This window comes from Danio aesculapii, chromosome 21 (genome assembly GCF_903798145.1).
Source record: "Danio aesculapii chromosome 21, fDanAes4.1, whole genome shotgun sequence".
Taxonomy (NCBI): Eukaryota; Metazoa; Chordata; class Actinopteri; order Cypriniformes; family Danionidae; genus Danio; species Danio aesculapii.
Genome location: NC_079455.1, coordinates 27,202,328 through 27,226,419, shown reverse-complemented (window position 1 = coordinate 27,226,419; position 24,092 = coordinate 27,202,328). Strand labels below are relative to the sequence as shown.

The 24,092-nt window shown below is 35.5% G+C and overlaps 1 protein-coding gene across 4 annotated transcripts in view; it reads right to left on the bottom strand.

Moving 5' to 3' along the window:
• Window positions 1-24,092, bottom strand: part of vav2 (vav 2 guanine nucleotide exchange factor) — a 241,779-nt gene that overhangs the window by 40,798 nt on the left and 176,889 nt on the right. For all 4 annotated transcript variants that reach the window (XM_056445791.1, XM_056445793.1, XM_056445792.1 and 1 more), the window contains exons 4-5: window positions 21,181-21,249; window positions 1,646-1,751 (exon numbers count right to left, since the gene is read on the bottom strand). In XM_056445791.1, coding sequence (XP_056301766.1) covers window positions 1,646-1,751; window positions 21,181-21,249 — 175 coding nt within the window. The remainder of the gene's footprint in view (window positions 1-1,645; window positions 1,752-21,180; window positions 21,250-24,092) is intronic.

The window sequence follows — 24,092 nt, the reverse complement described above, 5'->3', positions numbered from 1 at the left end:
TGCACTTAGGCATGTAGACATGGTCAAGACAATCTGCTGCAGTTCAAACCGAGCATTAGAATGGGGACAAAAAGTGGTTTAAGCGACTTTGAACGTGGCATGGTTGTTGGTGCCACACGGGCAGGTCTGAGAATTTCAGAAACTGCTGACCTACTGGGATTTTGAAGCACAACCATCTCTTAGGTTTACAGAGAATGGCCAGACTGGTTTGAGCTGATAGAAAGCAACTGAGGTATGCAGAAGATCTCTGAAAGCACAACATGTCCAACCTTGAGGCAGATGGGCTACAGCAGCAGAAGACCACACTGGGTGCCACTCCTGTCAGCTAAGAACAGGAAACTGAGGCTACAATTTGCACAGGTTCAGCAAAATAGGACAATAGAAGATTGGAAAAACGTTGCCTGGTCTGATGAGTCTCGATTTCCGCTGCAACATTCAGATGATAGGATCAGAATTTGGCGTCAGCAACATGAAAGCATGGCTCCATCCTGCCTTGTATTAACGGTTCAGGCTGGTGGTGGTGGTGTAATGGTGTGAGGGATATTTTCTTGGCTCACTTTGGGCCCATTAGTACCAACTGAGCATCGTGTCAACGCCACAGCCAACCTGAGTATTGTTGCTGACCATGTCCATCCTTTTATGACCACAGTGTACCCATGTTCTGATGGCTACTTCCGCGCCATGTCATAAAGCTTGAATCATCTCAGACTGGTTTCTTGAACATGACAATTAGTTCACTGTACTCAAATGGCCTCCACAGTCACCAGATCTAAATCCAATCGAGTATCTTTGCGATGTGATGGAACGGGACATTCGCATCATGGATATGCAGCCAAGAAATCTGCAGCAACTGCGTGATGCTATCACGTCTATATGGACCAAAATCTCTGAGGACTATTTCCAGTACCTTGTTGAATCTATGCCACAAAGGATTGAGGCAGTTCTGAAGGCAATAGGGGGTCCAACCTGGTACTATTAAGGTGTACCTAATATAGTGGCCGCTGAGGGTATATATGTATAGCTGGCTAATCAGAGGTCTGTATAACAAGTGCTTGAACTTCTGTAGGTTTGAGAATGACACTTGCCATTGCATTGTAAATGTGAATCGTCAACACATTTATAAGGGAATGAGACCCACTGTCTGGCATCTATTTTCTCCACATGGACGTTTAAATGAGCATGTGCATCTTTTGGGGCCTCTGTCACTAAATACTTTTGCTGTATAGAAAACAGCAGGGTAAAACAATCTTTAAAACATCTTGAGGGTAAATACAAGATGGCAAAAAGTGAACTGTTGAGGCACCTATTCCTTAATTAGATATAACTGTGAAATTGAAAGCAAACGTGAATGGGCCTCTGGATCAGCTCAGCAGGTTCTTCATATATGAGTAAAGGGCTCAAGGGCTTACACACATTTACAGGAAAGGAAAGAGGAGCACTCAAGGAGCGTTAGAGAATTATGTGCGGTACAGCATGACACTTACCTGCATGTATCTGATCTGCAGCAGTAAGGAGGCAAAGTAGCAAATGTAAGCAGAGCAAGTGAACTCGCGCACAGCCGTGGGAAAATGACAGGAAAAGAATCCATCTATATCCTCTCTCACACACGCACCAATGAGCGTCGTCCGTATGGTGGCTCACTCACCATAGGCTGTCTAACCTCCACCTTGATGATGTCCTCATAGATGTCGTCCCCATCATCCTCGCAGGGGACGCAGTCATAGATGTCGTCCTCTCCCACATCATGCTCACTGCGGAAGAAAAAGGACACAAAACAAGCAGTGGGTTAAAATAAAGATACAAATAAAAGAGATAAATGAATAAACTGCCGAATAACATACAGTATATGAACACAATAGCTATAACGTCGCAAAGGACTTCGAGCCGGGAATCGAACTCGGGTCGCCGTGAACAGCTAGGTGCCATGTGTCGACGCACTAACCACAAGGCTATTGGCGCCGACTTGAACAGTAATTTTTTTTAACGTATCCGTTAAAAAAAAATAACATGTAACGCAACCCACAGTTCGGAACACAAGTAACCCACGGATTAATAACTTTTTTTACTGGTAGGTTAATCCAAATTTGTAACATTTGATTGCAGAGAGATCACCTCTCACGTCATTCAAATCACATGTATGAAAGCATTTATTAAAATATAATGATGATGAAAGAAGTTGTGGTAGGTTATTCGGGATGTGGTGGGTTTCTTAGGTTATTAAAGGTGTTTTCTGTCACTACATGTTTAGCCTGCATTAATGCATTCAGTGTAAGCTGCACGATTAATCATTAAAATATTGGGATCTCAACAAGCACGCAACATAAATTATGCATATGTTTAATAATCCTTCGAATCACTACACTCAAATCTGAAAATGCAAAAATCAAGAAAGAGATTGAATCTTTAGTCTTTTGAGTTAGTTATGAAGTTACAAACAGTCAAATAACACAGAAGTACTGGGATAACAGTTTATAGTTTAGATAAAACCACTGATGTTTATGGTAAAGATTAAAAAGACTGTCATATGCATTTAACGATGCTCAAAAATGAAGGTTGTAGGCAGTAATCACATTATTAAACCAAAAGATGGCGACAACCAGACATTAAAAACATGCCACTGAATAATTCTTCAAAAATGATCCATCTAGCAATGAAAGATGAAGTTTTATGAGTGAATAACTGAATCATTTAATGAAAATGAGACAAAAATAAATACGAAGGTACAAATTATGTTAGATTTCTACAATTAGTGTCTTCAGCAACAGTAGTAGTAACAGTGAATTTTTCATAGTACTTAAAATTTTTAATTCTTCATTTTATTTTTTATAAAATTACAGGTTGTAAGTAGGGATGTCCAGATCTCATCACGTGATCGGAAATCGGGCCCGATCACATGGTTTTAGACTTGATTGAAATCGAACATTACCTCCTGATCAGGGCTCATATATATATATATATATATATATATATATATATATATATATATATATATATATATATATATATAATTTAAATATTTTTAACACATCTATAGTTGTGTGGTGGCACGGAGTTAGACCTCTTTTTTGACTTCACACAGAAACAGAGCATGTGGCATGACATCACTTTGTTGCAGAGACGCTATTGGTTAAATGCCAGCAAAGTAGAACACGGACGCAGCTTAAAGCGGAAAGTGCGAGTATGTCTGCGGTTTAAAGGTATTACAAAGTTAATAACGCCAACATTGTCATAGCAAACTGTGAGATATTTAAACTTGGGATTGTCTGCCGGGTATTTTAAGTTGAGGTGCTACTGTATTTGTTTTCATATTAGATTTTTTTTATATTTACGATTGCACTGAAGTCCAAAAGTGAAGAATTTATGTTATTTATTACATGATTGTTCTAGCTACCTCACAGAAGTTCAGAGTTGTTAAATGATAAATAAAGGTGAATAAAAAAATAAGGAACATCCTGGATCTGTTTCTTCACTCTTCTTTATTTATTTTTTTTATCTATTATAAAATTATTGGATCGGGTACCATTATCGGCAGATACTCAAAATTAAAAGACAGTGTCTTGCAATACTGTTTTTGTGATAAATGGAATGAAAAATACATTTGTCTCCTCCCAATTTGGGCTGATCCAAAAAAATGGTCCAATCCGAGACCAAAACCGTGAGATTTGTGATGCGTTGCACCACAAAACCAGCAATTACTAAATTAATCTTCAGATATGGCACATTAAACTGCTCAAAAGTGACAAACGTTACAAAACGTTACTGTAAACAAACCAGTTCTGCTCTTTTTAACATCTCTTCAAGCAAAAATTATATAATGCAATAAAATAAAAATAGAAAGTGAGTCTCAAATAGTCTGAAGTCAATTTTAGATTAACATGAAAGAGATGATATCGATTTATCTCATCGCTCCTGGTTAGGACACAACGCAAAGTGTTGGAGACAGAATTATGACATGTTTGGTAGACGTGTCAGTGTCCTCATATATAGTTTGAGGCCTCGATTAGCTTGTGTACATGTCTATCAGACATCGAACGAGCCCTGAGAATACAACAATGGCATCCATCACCTAACACCCTGATGCTGTTCTCTCAGGGGAGAAAAAGAACGGCAAAAATAAAGTGAGATGACATCACAGAAGGTGTCCTGGTCCCAGCTGTGTTCTCACAGCAACAATCAAATCAGCCATCCATTCCACCCTAAGAGAAGAACTCGCTCTCAATGACACACACACACACACCAGACAGCTCTGCAACCAGACAGCAACAAGTTCTGTCCTCACTTCTGCTGATGTGACCAATTTCAGGCTAAAACAAGTGTAAAAAACTAATGCGGCTTGAACTCCTGCTCAGGAGCTTAGCTTTCTGCATCATCGGCTCAAGAAGAACAGACATTCATCCTTCATTTAGTCCTCCTCTCCAAAAGAAGAGATGATAACAACACTCGCATTTGCTTTTATACTAAGATCAGGGTTTCCGCAGGTTTCCCCAAGTTAAGTGTAAGACTTTAACACATTTTAAGACCATTATGAATGAAAATTTAGACTTATGCAGGGCTAAATGCTAAGGATTTTTTTTTTTCAAATATCCCAGTTAGAAAAGATTTTCACTTGCCCTATCAAAAGATAACAAATGAATACATTTATTAATACAATAATAATGATTTTGTTTGAATATGTTTTTATTCATTTTCAAATATATCCATTCACAAACCCTTTAACCCTTACCAAGATTAGAACAAAACATAGCTGTCAATTACTACAATAATAATAATAATTTAATAATAAAAAAAGTAGATCAGGTCAGTATCCTCAGCAGTAAATAAATGGAGAACGTTTAAGCAAATGTTACTGTAAGCAAAGTAATTAAATGCTATATTTAAATAAAAAGATAAACGTTTTATTGAGATGGATTGTTGGTGATTGTATGGGTGTCAATGACCAGATTGGGTAGCTATACATAAATAAAGGAAAATTAAGACCTGTAAATAAAGATTTAAGGCCTACAACACAACATTTCAGTAGATTTAAGACTTTTTAAGGCCTAACATTAAGTTTTTGAGATTTAAGACATTTTTTCAGATTTTTTAAGACCCTGTGAGATGCAGCACTGTGAGATGCAGCAGTATATGTACAGTGATGCATTAGTATAAGTCTAGCAGATAACAATGTGTTCTTTTTACCATAGAGATCCTAATTAGCACCCAACAGCATATCTGAATGTGCTAGGATCCTTTTGATGGCCATTTTCCCACTTTAACGCATATTAATAAGCCAGTAAGAAGATTACTTACATGCTATAATATACCATGACTTTGCTATTATACAACATTCGTTATCAGAATGCATTGCAATGCAAATGTAGGCTAATACTAAGGAAATGTTTTGCATGGGGAATAAAAACAGAGAAGAAATTACTGGTCCACATCGTGCTTGCCTCAGGGAGTTTGTGTGATTTGATTTGCTACAGCAATCTCTTGCCAAACGATTTATATGTGACACACTAAAAGTTAATATGTGGTCCATTTGTTTCACAGAATACAATATTTTTCTGCTGAGAAACAAGAAAACTGGTCTGCTGATCATTTTGCTGGGTATGCTTGTAGATAAACGTGCTACACAAACTGGGAGATTAGTTAAAAAGCAGCTCAAATAAGCCAAGATGAGCAAACCAGCCTGGTTTAAGTCAGGTACTTTCAGCAGGGTTTTGTTAGACATATTAGACTAGCTGTTCAATCCAATACACAGCAATACCCAGCACCTGTGGCAGTAAACTACATAAATATTTAAGTCTTCACTATGTTAGTTCATATCCAGAGTTGCTTCACAGAATCATGAGAATGATCTGGCATAGACAGATGGACGCCAGTCAGAGCGAGTGACCAATAGTTGGAGGATTGTCAGCCTGGCAAGAGTTGCTGGCTGTTAATCCATCTGCATGACCTTCTATACCTGCACACCCAGAACAGCTGCCTGAAATATAAACTAGAAAAACAGCATCACAGCTTTATAAAAGTGACTTTCAGAACAAAATACATGATTTTATACAAAAAAATTATTTATTTGAGTGACTGCAATTGTTTTGCATCTGTGACTGCTGAATAAAGTGCCCTTTGATACAAGGCAGCATGAATCCATGCTTTTATGTTATTTACACACAATTCTGATCCTACCATCTGAATACTGTAGCAGAAATTGAGACTTTCAATGCCAGGAAACTTCTTCCAGTGTTCTGTTCAATAATGTTGGTAAACAGTATAAACTAAACACTGTTGCTTTTATTTGCTGTTTTTAGCTGACAGGGTGCTCCAGTGCTTCCAACAGGTTTGAAATATTTGCAGTGGTATACTGGATTAAAACACACCATTTACCCACATCACATAAATAGTTATCTATATGTGACAAACAAAACAATGTAAATTTTAACAATAATTTGATTTATTATGACACTGTTATAGACTGTTTCTTTTTAATGGGTTATGAAATAAATAAGAAATCCACTATTTTTCTTTCTTTTATGCTATTCAGGAGCCATGTGCACCCACTGACAACTAAATATTTCTTTCAAGTTCAAAGCAAACGTGAATGCCAAATCATTTTAGATAAGTATATAAAATAGCCTATGTAATATATTAACATCATCAAATTAATAAAATATACAGCAAATGAAAAATAAACGACAGAAAAAGGACAATATCTATAAAAAATTATAATAATTACAAGATTAAAACATGTAGATTATTTAAATAAGGTAAATGCATTCATTATCTATTATGGTGTACATAAATTTTGCAACCTTAGATCAGTCATTTCATCCACTCCGAGTGTATAGTAAAGTTTTTCTGAGTTGTTTAGACTAAAGAATGAATTATTTAATGTTTCCTTGCTTTCGCGACTGTAATGCCAAAAAAGCATTAGAATAATGACAGCTTTAGAAAACAAAAGCCGAATCCTGGACATTTTAGGAGATTTAGAAACGCCGGCCAGACAAATTTTTTACATCCCAAAAAGACATGTCTCTGTGGCTGTGGGAGTCTTGACAGGTCTCATGCGCACAGAATGAAACAAGTAAACCAGAGGAGATTTTCCACTACTTAATCGAACTTGGATATTTGGTTATATTGAGCGCATACAAAAAAAACTCTAAAAAGATGATAATAATTGTAAAAAAAAATGTGTCACTAAATATACTTGGGTGGCTGTTAATATACCTAGGCAGCCAAACCAAGTAAAGTCTATGTGTGGGAGGCACTGTGCTCTTTTGCTGCTGTTGCCCATCTGTTTCAAGTTTTAATGCTTCAAGTTTTGATGATCAGAGATGCTCTTCTGCAGACTTCAGCTGTAAGAGTGCTTATTCAAGTTAAAGCTGCCTTTTTTATAGTCTCAAACCATTCTGATTATTCTCCTCTGACCTCTGGAATTCATGAGGTGAGAAAGTTTCACTCACATAACTGCCACACACTGGTTATTAATGCCAAATTCTCTAGAAATCATAAAGATGGGTAGATGCTATACTCCTAGTTAAATAATAATCAGACTAACTCATTTGGAACTAATTAATGAACAAATGAATGGTCAGTTTAAACTTGATCATGAAGTCGATCATGAGGAGTTACTACTGTATGTGATCGGGTCATTAGATATTTGTATCTTTAAGTTTTCAATGGAGCAATTATGTTGGTTTTATCCATATTCTGTTAAGTTGATAGAACTCTGAAACAACATTTGTCTTTTTTGTACTGTAACAAAGTCAACAATTACACATCATGAAATGATGAATTACAATAATATAAAAAACTAAACAAAACACAACTGATTCCTTTTTATAAGGCCACTAGAACCAGGTTCAGTGGGAAACTGTAAGCCTGGAAGCCAAAACCTCCAACAAAGGACTAATGTTTTTTAAAAATTGCAAAATGTTCGAACAGACAAAGTTTATGAAGCCGCCTTTCTTTAAAACATTGCTTTACAACAGGACTCACAAATGGATAAGACTGCCCTCATTTGGAAAATCCAGTGACATTGCTGTGAAATTGCTGGATTCCAAATAATTACCTGTTTGAACTAAATATGAATGGCGTTCCTTTTTCAAAATGACAAAACATGACATGCATGCTCATGTGTGAACAGCAGGTAAAAATGGACAAGCTAATAAAAAGAAAGGTGCTGGCCTCAATCTAACATTCGGCACTGTGTCCACAAAGAGAAAGGATTGTTTGAAGTATTAATTGAGGTTGTACAGTTCACCCTGAAGAACGGATGGCATGCTGTCTTCCCTCATTAGCCGAGTCGACTTTTCCCACTTCTATCAGAGCACCATAGACTGAGAAGAAGAAGAAAAAAAGCATCACATTGTCCCTCTCAATCACACTGTTCCCAACCTGCAAAGGAACAGAGGCACAACTATTTCTGAAGGCTCTATCATGCCACCTCAAATCTCGATGTACAAGAATAAGCTGCATTATGTGAAGTGCTGTATGGTGGACTACTAAACAAGTGTCTTATTTATCCAGTAGAAGAATTAAATGAAGACAAAACTTGTCAAACGCAATGACATAACCCTAATAACTTTGGTCATAAACAGTAAAAGCACATGCAATTAAAACAAAATGTTTCTTTAGACTACAATACAACAATCTGAAGACATCCACTGTGAAAATAATGTTATTAGGTCTGATCCAACCTGAGGTTCTGGCGGGTGGGAATAATATATATACATCAATGAACGCCAATAGAAAACCCCTGACTGGTTTATGATTCAGTGTGGTGTAAACAGTCATAATCTGTATATTGAAAGTGTGGAAAGATTCTTTCTCAAGACGCATGTAAGAATCCATCTGAGCCACAAGCAAGAATTCATTAAAATTACGAAATATTCTGTGGTTTCATGCTGTCTAAACCATCAGGACCACAGAGGTTGCTCCGAGACCACTCACAAGTGCTGATTTGACTTGTGTAACAGCATTCTTGAAAGTTTCCTTCGCTTAGCCAACCACAAACCAAGAAAAGGAAAACCATGTTTAGAGCAGAGCAAAGGATCCATCCCAAATACTGACTGCATTATTTCAAAAGCTTAAATTTACTGTACAACGTCATGCTAGAACTTATTCCAGTAACTGGGGGTGAAGAGGGAAAATAAAGGGAACAGTTGATAACAACGGCAGAACACACTATATACAGCATGGACTTAGGGCATGGCAAGAAAACAGGAACACATGCTGACTCTTCATGCTTGGCACACTGACCCAGCCACACTGACCCCGTGTGCTACAAGAGACCAACATGGTGTAAAGTTCTGCACATATGTTAACAGACAGACAACATTTCGCATGTTTGAATATGTGACCCTGAGTGTCTGTGAAGTCTAAAAAAATTGGGGGGCATCTATTAGTGTACAGTGAAGGATCAATGAAATATATCAAAAAATAAAATAAATAAATAAATAACGAAATAAAAGCTTCTAAAAAGCATTTAGAAATATATCAGCGGGGCACACTGATAGACTCAAATGGGTTTTTAATAGCTGATGTTCATTTAAAGTCAGCAGCAGTCTTTCTTTCAGTAAATTATACATACTTTCTGATTCTTTGTGTTTGCAAATATTTACAATTAGGGATGTGCAGATCCAGATTTCGCGGTTTCAGACTCGATCGGGACATTACCTCCCAATTAGGACTCGAATATATATATATATATATATATATATATATATATATATATATATATATATATATATATATATATATATATATATATATATATATATATATATATATATATATATATATATACATATATATATATATATATATATACATACACAGTTGAAATCAGAATTATTAGCCCCCCTGAATTATAAGACCCCCTGTTTATTTTTTCCCCAATTTCTGTTTAATGGAGAGAAGATTTTTTCAACACATTTCTGAAGATAATAGTTTTAATAACTCATCTCTAATAACTGATTTATTTTATCTTTGCCATGATGACAGTAAATAATATTTTACTAGACATTTTTCAGGACACTTCTATACAGCAGTGACATTTGAAGCCTTAGTTTAATTAGGTTAAATAGACAGGTTAGGGTAATTAGGCAAAGTATTGTATAGTGATGGTTTGTTCTGTAGACTATCGAAAAAATATATAGCTTAAAGGGGTTAATAGTTTTGACCTTAAAATTGTTTACAAAAAAATTTAAAACTTAAAAATAAAAAGACTTTCTCCAGAAGGAAAAATATTATCAGACATACTGTGAAAATTTCCTTGCGCTGTTCTAAATAAAAATAAATAAAATAATTCAAAGGGGGGCTAATAATTCTGACTTCAACTGTATATAAAAAGTTGAGGTGCTATTTGCTTTATATTAGATTTTTTTATATACATGTACTGTTGCACAGTCCAAAATTAAAGTAAATCCAAAAGTGAAGAATTTATTTTATTTATTACTTGATTGTTCAAGCTACCTCACAGGAGTTGTTGAATGTTAAAATAAAATAAATTGAATAAAAAATAAGGAATATCCTGAATCTGTATAGAAGTATCGGATCGGGTTTCGGTCTCGGTAGACCCTTAAAATCAAATTACTCGGACTGACTGGAGGGCAAAAAAAACCTGATCGGGACAACCCCTATTTACAATTACACAGCAGATGGCTCAATGAGGGCATATTTTTGTCCATTCATTTCATTTAATCCCAACCTATTGTATAAACTAAAAAAATTACTGTTTCTACTAATATGTGGATAAAACATGCAGAAACACAACTGTTAGTTTTTCAACATTTTACCCAAAATTGGATTGACACAACCCATGATTTTTATAGTGTACAGAAAATTGTGGTATTTATGGACTAAAAGCGATTTTCATATTTTGGATAATTTATTATTGATATCAAAATGCAAAAAAAATGCTTTTAAAATAATATTTGAGGGAATTCTTGATTATTTTTTACTAATAACTAGGCCCACGTGAAATCTGCGCATGCAGAAATCTGCAGATTTTTAGCCCATTTAGCCCGTCTATTTATTTACTTGTGTAAATTTATATTCATTGAGTTTTTAAATTTCAGTAATTTTATTGACTAATATGAAAATATTAATTTGATTTATTTACAATACAGTTGGTAAAGTAATATTTTTTGTCTTTTAATAGATCTATTCTATGAGAGACTTAGAGACTTGCTTTGTTTCCCAAATAGGAAGTTCTAATTGGATTCACATTGTAAACATTAAATAAAAGTTAAATAGGTATCATTTTTTAATTACGATACTCTTTTTTAATTACGATACTCTGAAAATCAATCTGCATAAATCCACAGATTTTTTATAAAATTCTGTGCAGAAATAGCAAAACATGTCCGCAGATTCTGTCTGGCCCAACTAATAACTAATAGGGTATACAGTGTGCACAGCTAGTGTTTTTCAGTCAATGATAAACTTCCGGTGAAAGCTTAAAGTGACTATTTTAATCTTCATAAAGTTCCTTTTACAGCATTGATGTTGTAATGTAATTACAATACATTCAGTTCAATAGACTTAAGCATTCATTTAGTTGTTCAAGCGTAAAACAAGATGAAAGACTGCTGTAACCGCTAGTGGCGTCAGAATCAGCCTGCAGGCGAGTGCAGAAACTCCATTGAAAATACTGGGGTATAATAAACTGTCATATTTTAAAGACATAGCGGGCGGGGGGGGGGGGGGGGGGGGGGGGGGGTGCTTCTTGTCTGATCTGAGACCCACTTCATATCGTATATCTAACAGGCAGTGAAGATAAGTGATTTTTAAAGAAATCAGACCTTAAACAAGGCAATTTTATAATGGAAAGACAGTTCACCGGAAGCCCTGGGGCTGGCTGACTAAAATTAAAAGTCTGTGTGCATTTATCCTATTTACTAACTTATTATCTATTTTACCAATAATAAATGCTGCTAATAAATGCATACATAAAAGTGGCTACGAAATCATGTGATCTAGAAAAATATGTAATTGTAATAAAACCTCTCTCTTAGCCTTGCAATAGAAGGGTAAGAGTAAGAGCTTAACAAGCAGCAATACTGTATGACATGCTGGAAATGTGGATTCTCAGAGCTCCAAACTACTTGTTTGAGACATTCTGTATATCATTTAAGGATTTCCCTGAATGTTTGTTAAATTTCCAAACATATCCATCATCTTGACTGAACAAGTCGCCCCGGTGCAGAGTTCAGTCTGTGGTGCCAGGAGAGACAGGTGCCAATGGCAGTAGTTTATCCCTACTGGAAGTTTAGAGTGCTTTAGCCCGAGGCTCCACTACCCACAATGCCTCGAGTGAGAACGCAACATAGTGGCAACCAGTTGGAATGAAGTAAATCATTGCTGACATGATGTACATCCAGACATCTGATTGCTATTTGATAGAGAAAGAGACACAGTCGGTTTGCTAAAATTGAACAATTTCATGCCTTGTCAGGTTTTGGATGAACACATTAAATACAGGGAAAAGGGAGTGCTGGAAAAACCAATAGGGTTAGACTGGATGTGAACTCGCAGATTAAAATAGCCCAGAATTAACAGCCCTGCCATATTTATACTACTCAATTACCAACAACAGTCAGTTTGGATCAGTGAATACCTGAATATGCAGCGCTTAAGACCACAGTGGCCGTCTCAGGACTTGTTAAAATGTCAAAATATAGAGGTGTGTGGAAAATAACAGAAGCACTTTGTGATAGGGCTCTCTTTCTAAACCACTGTTACATCACTTTAGAAACACAGTGGCTCATGATGAGCAAATTACATGCTTCAGAAAACTAAAAAGTTTATACCTTACTTCAGTTTAGAGACACATCATTATAGCCATTCCTGAATTCACAAAATCCTTATCTTCAGTAACTTGACCCTGATTCATATATTGTTTTCATCTGAATAAATAAGCTTTCCATTGACGTATAGTTTGTTAGGATTAAATGATATTTGGCAGAGATAATCTTAATAAAATCTGGAATCTGAGGGTTCAAAAAATAAATAGAAATAATGAGAAAATCACCTATAAAGTTGTCCAAGTTAAGTTCTTACCAATCAAAAATTAAGTTTTAATACATTTACATTAGGAAATTTACAAATGTCTCCATTAGGGGTGTCAAAATTATATTTATCTTCGATGCACCATGATGCAGACGTGAACAATTTGATATTGGTTCAGTAATAATAATAACAGTATTGCTGTTATTATGTACTGATGTCATTTATCACATATGCGTTAAATGGTGGATAGCTCTAGTCTCTATGATCTTTACTTATTATATTACTGATATTTGCCATAAGAAAAAATATATAATTTTAATATATAACAAAATACTATGAAATGTTGACGGTGGAGCCCAAATATACACTGAAAAAAGTTCATTGCAAATGTTGCAAACTATTTATATAAGCTAAATTAAAAAAAAACTAATTATGGTGGACATTACTAAATTTAATTTGTTTGTTTATATTCAGCTCATATACATTGTTTGCAACCACTTAACTTAAAAAAAAAAAAAAGAATAAACCCAATTAATATTTTTTCAGTGTACCCATGAAGATGACTAAAGACTTGTATCTAGGGCCAGACAGAATCCGCGGACATTTTTGGCTATTTCTGCACAAAAATTTTGTTACAAATCTGCAGATTTAAGCGAAATGATTTTGGGAGTATCATAACTAAAACCTTAATATATTAAATAAAAAGTAATACCTTTTTTAACTTTTATTTAATTTTTACAATGCAAATCCAATAAGATTCACTTTACTTGGTTAACAAAGCAAGTCTCTCATTTACTATATCTACTAAAAGCAAAATATTACTGTACAAACTATATTGTAAATAAATCATATAAATATTTTCAAACTAGTCAATAATATTACTGAAATTAATTTAAAAACTGAAGAAATATAAATTTACACACATTTACACAAGTAAATAAACAGAAGCAATGATGGGCTGAAAATCTGCAGAAATCTGTGTGCGCAGATTCCGTGTGGGCCTATTCATATCTCATAAAAGGTAAATAAAAATAAGTAAAAGATAAAATAAACTAAAAAAAAAAAAACACTGAAAAAATTGCTAAAATATTTTTCAAAATATATAAATGGCGGGTCGTCGGTTATGGAACACCTTGCCCCTTGAGATCAAAATGGCTCCATCACTATGTATTTTTAAATCACTCCTTAAAACATACCTTTTTAGTTTGGCTGTTTAATATTATTTTAATAGTCCCTTCTACTGCTTCATTTTTACATGTTTTCGGTCATTCCTCTTGTCTTTTTTATATCTTTATTTACCTTTTTAATTTACTTTGTCTTATGTACAGCACTTTTTAAATGTGCTCTATAAATAAATGAACTTGCACTTAATATAAAGATAAATCAAGTAGGAAGACAATGTAAAAAAAATTTAAAGTGTCAGAGTTTTTTCTTCAAACTGTTTAAAAGTGCTGTATGTAAGCAGTATGAGTGAATGGTGTCTGTCTTTAAAAAACTCTCATGAAGAGGAGTCATCAGATTCAAGAGCAAGCCCCACTAAAGAGCTTCTTCAACACCATTAACCTTTCACAAAAGCACCTTGATTAGCACTTTCTGCCTTTTATCTCTTCAAGCGACCCGTGCTCTTCACTTCAATAACCGAAAGACACAACACTATTATTGAGGACAATCAGCAGCCTCCTCATTCACACAGCATTTGGCCTCACGTACGGCACAGTGTTGAGAAACATCTCCAATCAAACAGAAACAGACACACCATTTATATGAATACATCCATTGAAGCCACATGACTTCCAGAGGTTCAGCAGCACTGCAGCATTTCCATTAAAGCAGACAATGATATCACAGTCCAATTAAGAGAGCTCCGAGCGGCCTGATGAAAGTGCTTGTTAAACTGTGTCCCGGCGCATCATATCGGGGACCTTTCCATTAATCAGACGGCAGCGTTGTGCTGCAATTGAACCATATTTACGGCTGTAAAAGGTCATGGGTCCCGCATGGATGGGTAGTTTCATTAATTCGCTCTGCTCCATCACAGGCTGTGTGGTGAGTGCTCACATACTTGCTGTGAGTTTAACCTCTATTAGATTAGGCATGAGACATGAATCTGCATGTAAAGAGGGGTCAGTTGGCCAGAGATATCAAGAACACTGAATGAGGTCAGCAATCACTTTAGGCCATACTGTCTTAAGTCGATACAAATCAGTGCAATGGCTGGAAATGTCAAAGGCCTACATATTGCCTCACATACAACAGGAATCAATCGTAAAGATGCCCTGATGGTCAGTGTGGTGGGGCAGTTGACAGACTTATTTATTCTAAAATGCTTTAGAGGCTTAAATATTTGGATAGTGGATTGAAACCTGTTCTTTTGTGAATTTACGCTGAGGTGAATAAGTCATTAAAGTAAAATGATATAGTTAGCTGACAGATGAGGAATTGTTGGAAATGCCATTGTGGCTTGTCTGAGTGAGTTTGAATGGTCTGAAAAAAAAAATCTTTACTTTAATATGTTCTCCAATTGTACATGTCTAGTGATGGTGTGGATTTTCTTATGGATGTCCACTTCAGGATGGAGTAACACATGTCCTTTTTTATGTCTTTATGATTATTGATTAAGTTGAATGTTTAAGAGCCTCCATTAGATGATGAACTTAGTGGCATACCAATTGGAATAATATATGTGTGATTGCTTTTCTGTATGCCAAAGGATTTGTTTCCTCAGGATCTACCCAGCCAGGGTAGAGGTCATGGACTCTTGGAATTAGAAACAACTGTTCATATTGTTATTTGCTATGTGTTAATTATGTCTAAAGTGATATTTGCTATTTTAAGTGTTAAGTCTTTTAAAGTTAATCCCTTTGTATGTAAGCTGCCAGTTTGAATGTAGATTATACCGTTTTTAACCAGTTTTGATAAAGACGGCGGAGAGTACACTCAGCATGGGGTAAGTACACACGCATATGGACATTTTAACCAATCAGGTTCAAACACCTATATGTTTGACTCAGTTAATGACATTATGTTAGAGTATAATTGTTGATGTTTTGAGATTGTAAGCAAAGCGACCTATAAACTCATTTGCAAGTGTTGAAGCTGGCTTCTGCTGATGAAACTGCAAACTATTTTCAGTAAACTTTCTTTTTAATTGAATCTCTGACTCCGGCTCTTCTTCATCTGACAGACTGGTCATTTTTGGGGTAAAACTGTAAATTACACAGAGTAAAATTTCCAACAAAATTATGCTTCTAGAGCATTTCTGCCATTGGGAGTTACTTTGACATGATCACCTCTGATTAGCACGTTCGAATCACTCTTAATTGTAAAGCAGAATCATCAGTTTTTTTGTAAATCTGTTGTTATAATATGTGTTGTGAAAAGAGCTTCTTAAATAAACGAGAATTGATCAGAATTTGCAGTGTCAATTTCAATTATATACAGACACATAAAAAATTATATTAAATATTATAATTCCTAATGAAATCACAGCACAGGGTTTCACCAAGTTAAATTGAAGACTTTAAAGACTCTTTTAAGACCATTATGAATGAATTTTTAGACTCATACAGTTTATCTAATAGCCCAAACAAATTTTTTAAAATAATTTAATACATTTAATCATCATAAAAATGCTATAAAATGTAGTTATTTATTAGCAACACATTTTAAATAATTTCACAAAACAAGCAAGCTCTAGTTTTTATACTTACACTTGTTTTTAACACAACCTTTCCATTAAAATAAAACATTTTTTTTTATTTAAAACAATAATAAACTAAATGTGTGCACATCTGTCCAGGTCAGTGTTCTCAGCATTAAACACATGGAGAACTATTAAACAAATGTTATTGTGAGAAAAATAATTGAAACATTTTGATCAACACAATAATATACAACATAAAATAACATTTTTAAATAAAAATATAAGTTTTATTGAGGTGGAATGTTAGTGATGGCCAAATTGAGAAGCTATTCATGAACAAAGGAAAATTAAGACTTGTTTAAAAAAGATTTAAGACCTAAAACCCAATGTTTCAGCAAATGTAAGACTTTTTAAGGGCTAAAATTTAGTTTTTGAGATTAAGGACATTTTAAGACTTTTTAAGACCCTGCGGACACCCTGCAGCAATAGACCCCATTCAGAGATAGATTTATTATTACAAAATCCCAGTATTCTACAAAATGGATCAATTAATGCAAAGATAATTATTAACATGATAACCTGATTAAAATGACTATTATTATTATTAAAAATGTTTCAATTATTATTTTTTACATTCACAAGCGTGTAAATCACGAACAGATCTTGTAATTATGCTCATATATATCTGCATACTTGATTATTAATAGCAACCTCCATCTGTAATGGTACATCCATCTGTATTTGCTGCTATTACACCCCTGGTTAGACCTAAACGGCATTTCATTGCCTTGTACTTGTACAGCTGTAATGACAATACAGCTGAATCTAATCTAATCTAATAGAAATAGAAACTGAATTTCTGATGCTTTTAAGGCATCATTTTGGTGACACATTAGTATAAACTGCAACTAATTCTTTGAAAAAAATAAAGAAAAAACAAGTTACAGTTGCGAAAATATAAGCAATTATCAAAGCAGCTCTATCTATTGATAACTACATACTGTATGTACAGTTGAAATCAGAATATTAGCCTGCCTGTTTATTTTTTCCCCAATTTCTGTTTAATGGAGAAGATTTTTTTAACACATTTCTAAACATAATAGTTTTAATAACTCATTTCTAATAACTGATTTATTTTATCTTTGCCATGATGACAGTAAATAATATTTGACTAGATTTTTTCAAGACACTTCTATACAGCTTAAAGTGGCATTTAAAGGCTTAACTAGGTTAATTAGGTTAACTAGGCAGGATAGGGTAATTAGGCAAGTTATTGTATAACGAAAAAAATATATAGCTTAAAGAGGCTAATAATTTTATCCTTAAAATGGTGTTTCAAAAATTAAAAAACTGCTTTTATTCAAGCCAAAATAAAACAAATAAGACTTTCTCCAAAATGAAAAATATTATTAGACATACTATGAAAATTCCCTTGCTCTGTTAAACATCATTTGGGAAATATTTAAAAAAAGAAAACATACAGTATTTCAAAGGGGGGCTAATAATTCTGATTTCAACTGTACATGTTATAGTAAAATCTCTAGCCCTGTTCAAATTCAGCCTACCTCATTTCCTGATCCTCCTCAACAGTCATGTTGTAATGCCTAGTAAAAACTCTCCAACAAAACATAGCAGTGACAATAAGGCATGGTCCAAGACTTTAAAACAGAATGACACTGACAGACTGCACTCTGGTTCCCCATGGCCTTATTTTTGTTTGTGCTGAATTAAACATAGCCTACCCTCACTTTAAAATGGCTCAAAACAACACGTACACAAGCTATGTTTCTTTGGTATGCTAATAAATTGAGACCATTAGGGCTGTGACATAACCTCATCTCCATTTACGGCTCCACAGAAGTTTCTAACAGACATTGAGAGGTTTAATATATGCAGTCTGCACTAACACGTCTGTGTCAGGTCGTCCTCTGCTGATGAATGACACCTATCCACCCTGCTGCCTAATTATTCACAATTAATCAGAGAGGAATCGGGCCTGTCACCACTGTCAAAACCCCCTCCCCTAAGCCACTCTCACTCTTCTTTGCACCCATAATACCAGCTTGCCATGCTTCAAGCCATGGGAACCTTAAGGTTTACTGCCTGGCTATTTGTACCAATTATATACTCTACTAATTAATTCTTCACCCCATAGAACTTGGACTTTTCACAACTGACAGTTGAAAATAACCAGGGGAACAGCACAGTAGGACATCTGACTTTGAGAAAGTCTGTGCAGATTCACTGACTTTGTCATTTGACAGGTTCAGAGATGGCATTGACTAAAGCAGTGGTCCACTGGGTATCTTCAGGTGGAGGTCAGAGAATCTCAAGTAGCATGACTGGAAAGCTAAGTCTGAAATAGGACATTGCTATTGCTACCTCCTACTTTTTCATTCATTCATTCATTTTCCTTCAGCTTAGTCCCTTATTTATAAGGGGTCGCCACAGCGGAATGAACTGCCAACTTACCCGGCATATATTTTATGAAGAGGATGCCCTTCCAGCCGCAACCCAGTACTGGAAAACACCCATACACTCACATTCACTTACAACGCATTTCTTTGGACTTTGGGGCAAACCGGAGCAACCGGAGGAAACCCACGCGAACACGGGGAGAACATGCAAACTCCACAGGCCCAGCTGTGACTCAAACCAGCGACCTTCTTGCTGTGAGGTGACAGTGCTAACCACTAAAGGCTGATTTATACTTCTGTGTTGAGTGACCTGCCTTGCGCGAAGTCGTGCATTTATACTTCTGCGTGCAGTTTGTGTTGCTCTGCAATAACACTTCTTAACAGCTAGCTGGCAGCAGGTTTTATATTCCTCTGTATCGAGTTTCTTTGCAGGTGTATTGTTTTTTCTGAACACTACCTTAATGTACAAGTAGCTAAAACTCACTCATTCAGAGGCAGAAACCGGCAGATGTACAACAACATTAATCATAAGGTAAACACAAAACAACAGTTTCTATCTAGAGCTACTTTATGGGACACGACACTTATAATCACTCGCTCAAACGGGTTCGGACGGCTCTCAGTCCTGCCCACACTGAGCACAGCTCTCAAGCTGACCAATCACAGAGCTTGTGCTACGCATCGTTGCGACATGTAGTAAAATTTTTGAGAGGTGCGCGTCAGTGTCAGCCACGGCGAGGGCAATGTGACCGCGCAAAGGCTTACTCTGGAGCATACGTGTACGCTTACCTATAGCCACACTGTAAAAAATTTTAATTCAGTACAACAAAAAAAAAAAACATAATTCTTATTTTCTTTAGTTTTTATTTCGTGTACTCAACATTATTTTTTTATTTTGAACCTTTAATTGATAGGGCAGTCGAGAGTATAGACAAGAAAGCATGGGGAGATAGGAGAAGGATCGGCATGGGACCTTAAGGCAGAAATTTAACTTGGGTCGCTTTGAACACCCGAGTGCCATGTGTCGATGCAATGTCTGAATTGAACTCTACGTTTGTTTGTTCTGATAATGAATTATCTCTTAGTACCAATTTCCAAAAGAGTTTTTTGTTCACTCAACTTCAGACAGTTTAGATCAGTGCAACTGATTTTTTCAAAAGTTGAATACACGTCAGCACCAATGGTGTAGTGGTTAGTGCGTCGACACATGGCACGCCGGTGTTCACGATGACCCAAGTTCAATTCCCTATGCCGATCCCTCCCCATGCTTTCCTGTCTATACTCTCTACTGTCCTATCAGTTCAAGGTGAAAAATAAATAAATAAATATTGAGTATACACAAGAAAAATCTAAAGGAAATAAGCATTATGGGTTTTTTGTTCACTCAACTTCAGGCATTCCTGTTCTGTAGACAAAAAATGTTCAGTTGGCACAACTTAAAAAGTTTTGTTAAAGAGTAGTTCACCTATCCAGAAAACTAATAATCTTCTGTTAACCCAACTAAATGTTTTTTGTATTACTGACAAATTATTTTTGGTCAGTTTAGCTGATGTTTTCAAAAGTTGAGTGAACAAGAAAAAGCGAAAGGAAATAAGGATTGTTTTTTTTTGTTGTTGTACTGACTTAACATTTTTTACAGTGCACAGCGCCACCCCAAGTATTTCAATATGGCAATCTATGAAATGCAATTTAGGCTTCCTCAAATGGGCACAAAGCTAAAGCATTTGTTAGACACATGTATACAAATCTCGAGACAATTTGCTTCACTGATGACATTTACACACTAAAATGTAAACATATTAATTATATTAATTCCAAGGATTAGTGCTGACATACACAAGAAAATACATAGCAGAAATCTCTAATCCCCAGTAATCATAAACAAATGTGTTCAAATGCCAATCAACACTGAGAACATTACCAAGTTTTACCAACACTGACAAAATCACCTCAAAATAATGCACCTATAATTGTAAAAGTAAAAGACACTAAACTCAAATACACCCTAAATGGTTCAAGTGGGAGAATGATTAGGTAAACCCTTCAGTCCCAAACAATTTGGCATAAAACCCACCTTGTTTTATGCTAATGGCCATTATTCTCACTTTCTATGATTTAAACACTTACTCTGCCAGCTCCTCCAAGCTACGGTACACATCATCTTCATTCAGTGCAGTGTCCTCAGATGGAAAAGGCCTAGGGAGAGAGAGAGGAGCGACGAGAAAGAGAGCATTAGTCACCACACAGAGAGAAGGCAAGAATATATCACAATTCACTCCTCGACATCCATAATTCAACAGGTGGGTTTATTCATGAGGCGTCCACCTCCTCTATGATTGGCATTTGTAACAATATGACAGATGTTACAAAAGCACTTATCTGATTTACCACAGAATACGGCAGACGCAGTGAAAAGGCTGTGGCAGGGCTGAATGACACAGGCTCTTGCAGTTTGACAGTAACAACTAAACGCAAACACTTCAGCGCTTTTCTCAATAACTGGAGGTCAGACTGCAGACTCCTCCGAGAGAGCTGACCCACCGGGGTATTAAATCCGGGGCTCACGAGCATTCAGAAGCCAATTAGAAAGCTGCAAATGGATGTGCGATCAATTATTCGATTAATGGCATGGCTCTTCCTCCAGAGATCTCATCAAATCACTTAATCTCAGACATTATGTGGGGCAAAAGGTGCTATGTGGCATGCAAAAAACATGAGGCTAGAAAAATAAAGTGATTTTGAGCCAAGCCTTGTCACTTTCACTTTAGCTTGTATAGGGTATGTGTCAAAGTCGCACAACAATTTAATAGACGTGGTTTTTCTCACCTTTGAATAATGCAGCCCTTTTACCCAACACAAAACATCATTGCTTTATGGAGCTCTTCACATTACGATTGGAAGAAGGCAATTCTTAACTTGGCTGCTGTTGCTGCTCTTGTGTGAAATGAAATGTGCTATACATGCATTTAATATGCCACACTTGTCAGGCCGTAAATGGCATAACACAGGCTTTTATGTGAGGGCTCACTTGCATAAAAAGGATTTCGCTACTTTATTAGAGGCTCAAATAAACCAGAATACAGTACTCAAGCATCCTCCAATCAGTCATCAAGAACAATCCATGTAGAATGTAACAACACTCTAACAAGCATGATGAATGCCCTAGCAGAAAAAAAGCACAGATGTTTATGCTCATTAGCTTTATTTAAAAGAGTGATGCGGCAAGTGTTTATTAACGGATCATATGAATGTAAAATGATAGATCTGCTATGACAGACTTCTCATGTCAATTCTTGGTTAAAGGGTCACGAAACACCAACACACGTTTTTTGAGATGTTGACAGTCATATATATGTCCCACGTTGCTAAAAACACTATTAGGACACATATATTTCACTAAAAAGTAAAAATTGGTTGTTTAGAGCAAATTTGTTCTTCTGTTTTGAAAAGAAATTTTGAAGCAAGATCGTGATGAGATCATGGTTTAAATTCCAGCATGGAGATTGGCTGTCTGTACCGGCCAGTGCCAAGTGACGTTATTGAGTTTAGATTTTTTTTTTACTGCAATATCACTACAATATTATGGACTAAAAGATCAGCTGTAAATGCTGTGGTAAATGTGGTATCAAATTCCATTAAAACAACACTCTTCCAGCAGTTCATACTGGCATCCAATATCTCGTTTGTCACGGAGGGCATGCCTGCATTCTTCCTGAATAAAAGTCAAAGTATAAGTGAAGTATAAAGAGTATAAAGAAAATAATATAAACTATAAAGAAAATAAAAGTGCCAAACTGCAGTTAAAGTTGACAAATTAATAATGTAACACCCAAATTAACACGAAACTCCGGAGAAAATAAGGATAGCGTGATGATTAATCAAATTATGTGCTATAAATGGGATCATGAAAGAAACATTCAAAATCCAACTTATGTAAACACCTTAATCATGTTATTGTCTTAATCAAATTTAGGCAAATATAATGATTACTGATGTCCTTGTAAATGTAGTCACTGTCTATCTCCCCAGTGTCTGTATTTTTGTTGCCACTGCGTAAATCAGCATGTGCACGGACTGAAACTCCCCTTTTCATGCAAACCCTTCCCTCTTTCGTCACTCGACACTCCTACCTAAACAAAGCTGGACTCACCCACTTTCCAAACTTTTTTTTAATCCTTAATTTAAAGTGGTGGAACTAGTGATCATAAACAAGATACTTCTTTCTAACTAAGCCTCAATATAGCAATTGAGCATAAATTGACAGTACACTGGTTACGACATAGCATCCGGTTCAAGATGCACTGAAAATGTACTGCATCAATTTGTGCTGCAATCAGTTTTACTTTATTTAGTCATTAAATACAAAGTTGCATATTAAATACAAAGTCACACATATTAAGTCACAAATATAGTCTTTTAAAATAATTGGAGTATTTTCAATTATTTGTGCACGTCTTACCTCCCTTTCCCTAATATACTACTGTGACAAATGACATAAAACAAAATCAGCAAATCATAACTGGTTATTACTAAACCAGGTCTGTTACTAAACCGATACCGAATCATCCTCATCTCGATGTTAATACACCATAAACAAACCATTTTGACAACCAACCAATATCAATCCCCAAAAATTCATAATACATTTTTTAATTCTAATCAAATATTGGTTATTACAGCATTAAGTGCAAGAGTGCTTTATGGACTAATATAAATATGTATGTGATTTGTAGGCAATCGCTATAGTTCAATCGTTATACAAAGGTTTAAGAAACAAGCTGAATTTTAGAGAGATAATTGCTGCAACACACTGCATCTCAAATGACCTAGAAAATCAAGACTCAGGCATAAAGACAATAACTTGTGTCTGTCTTGCTTGTGAAAGAATCAGCATATAGTGCTCAGCATATACAATTACACCCCTCACAAATCTATTTTTTAAATTCATATTTTTAATAGGAAGCTTTACGATATTATATTTGTGCATTTACATTAGATTAGGCAGTACTGAAGCCAAATCTGGAACTTATCTAACAAAA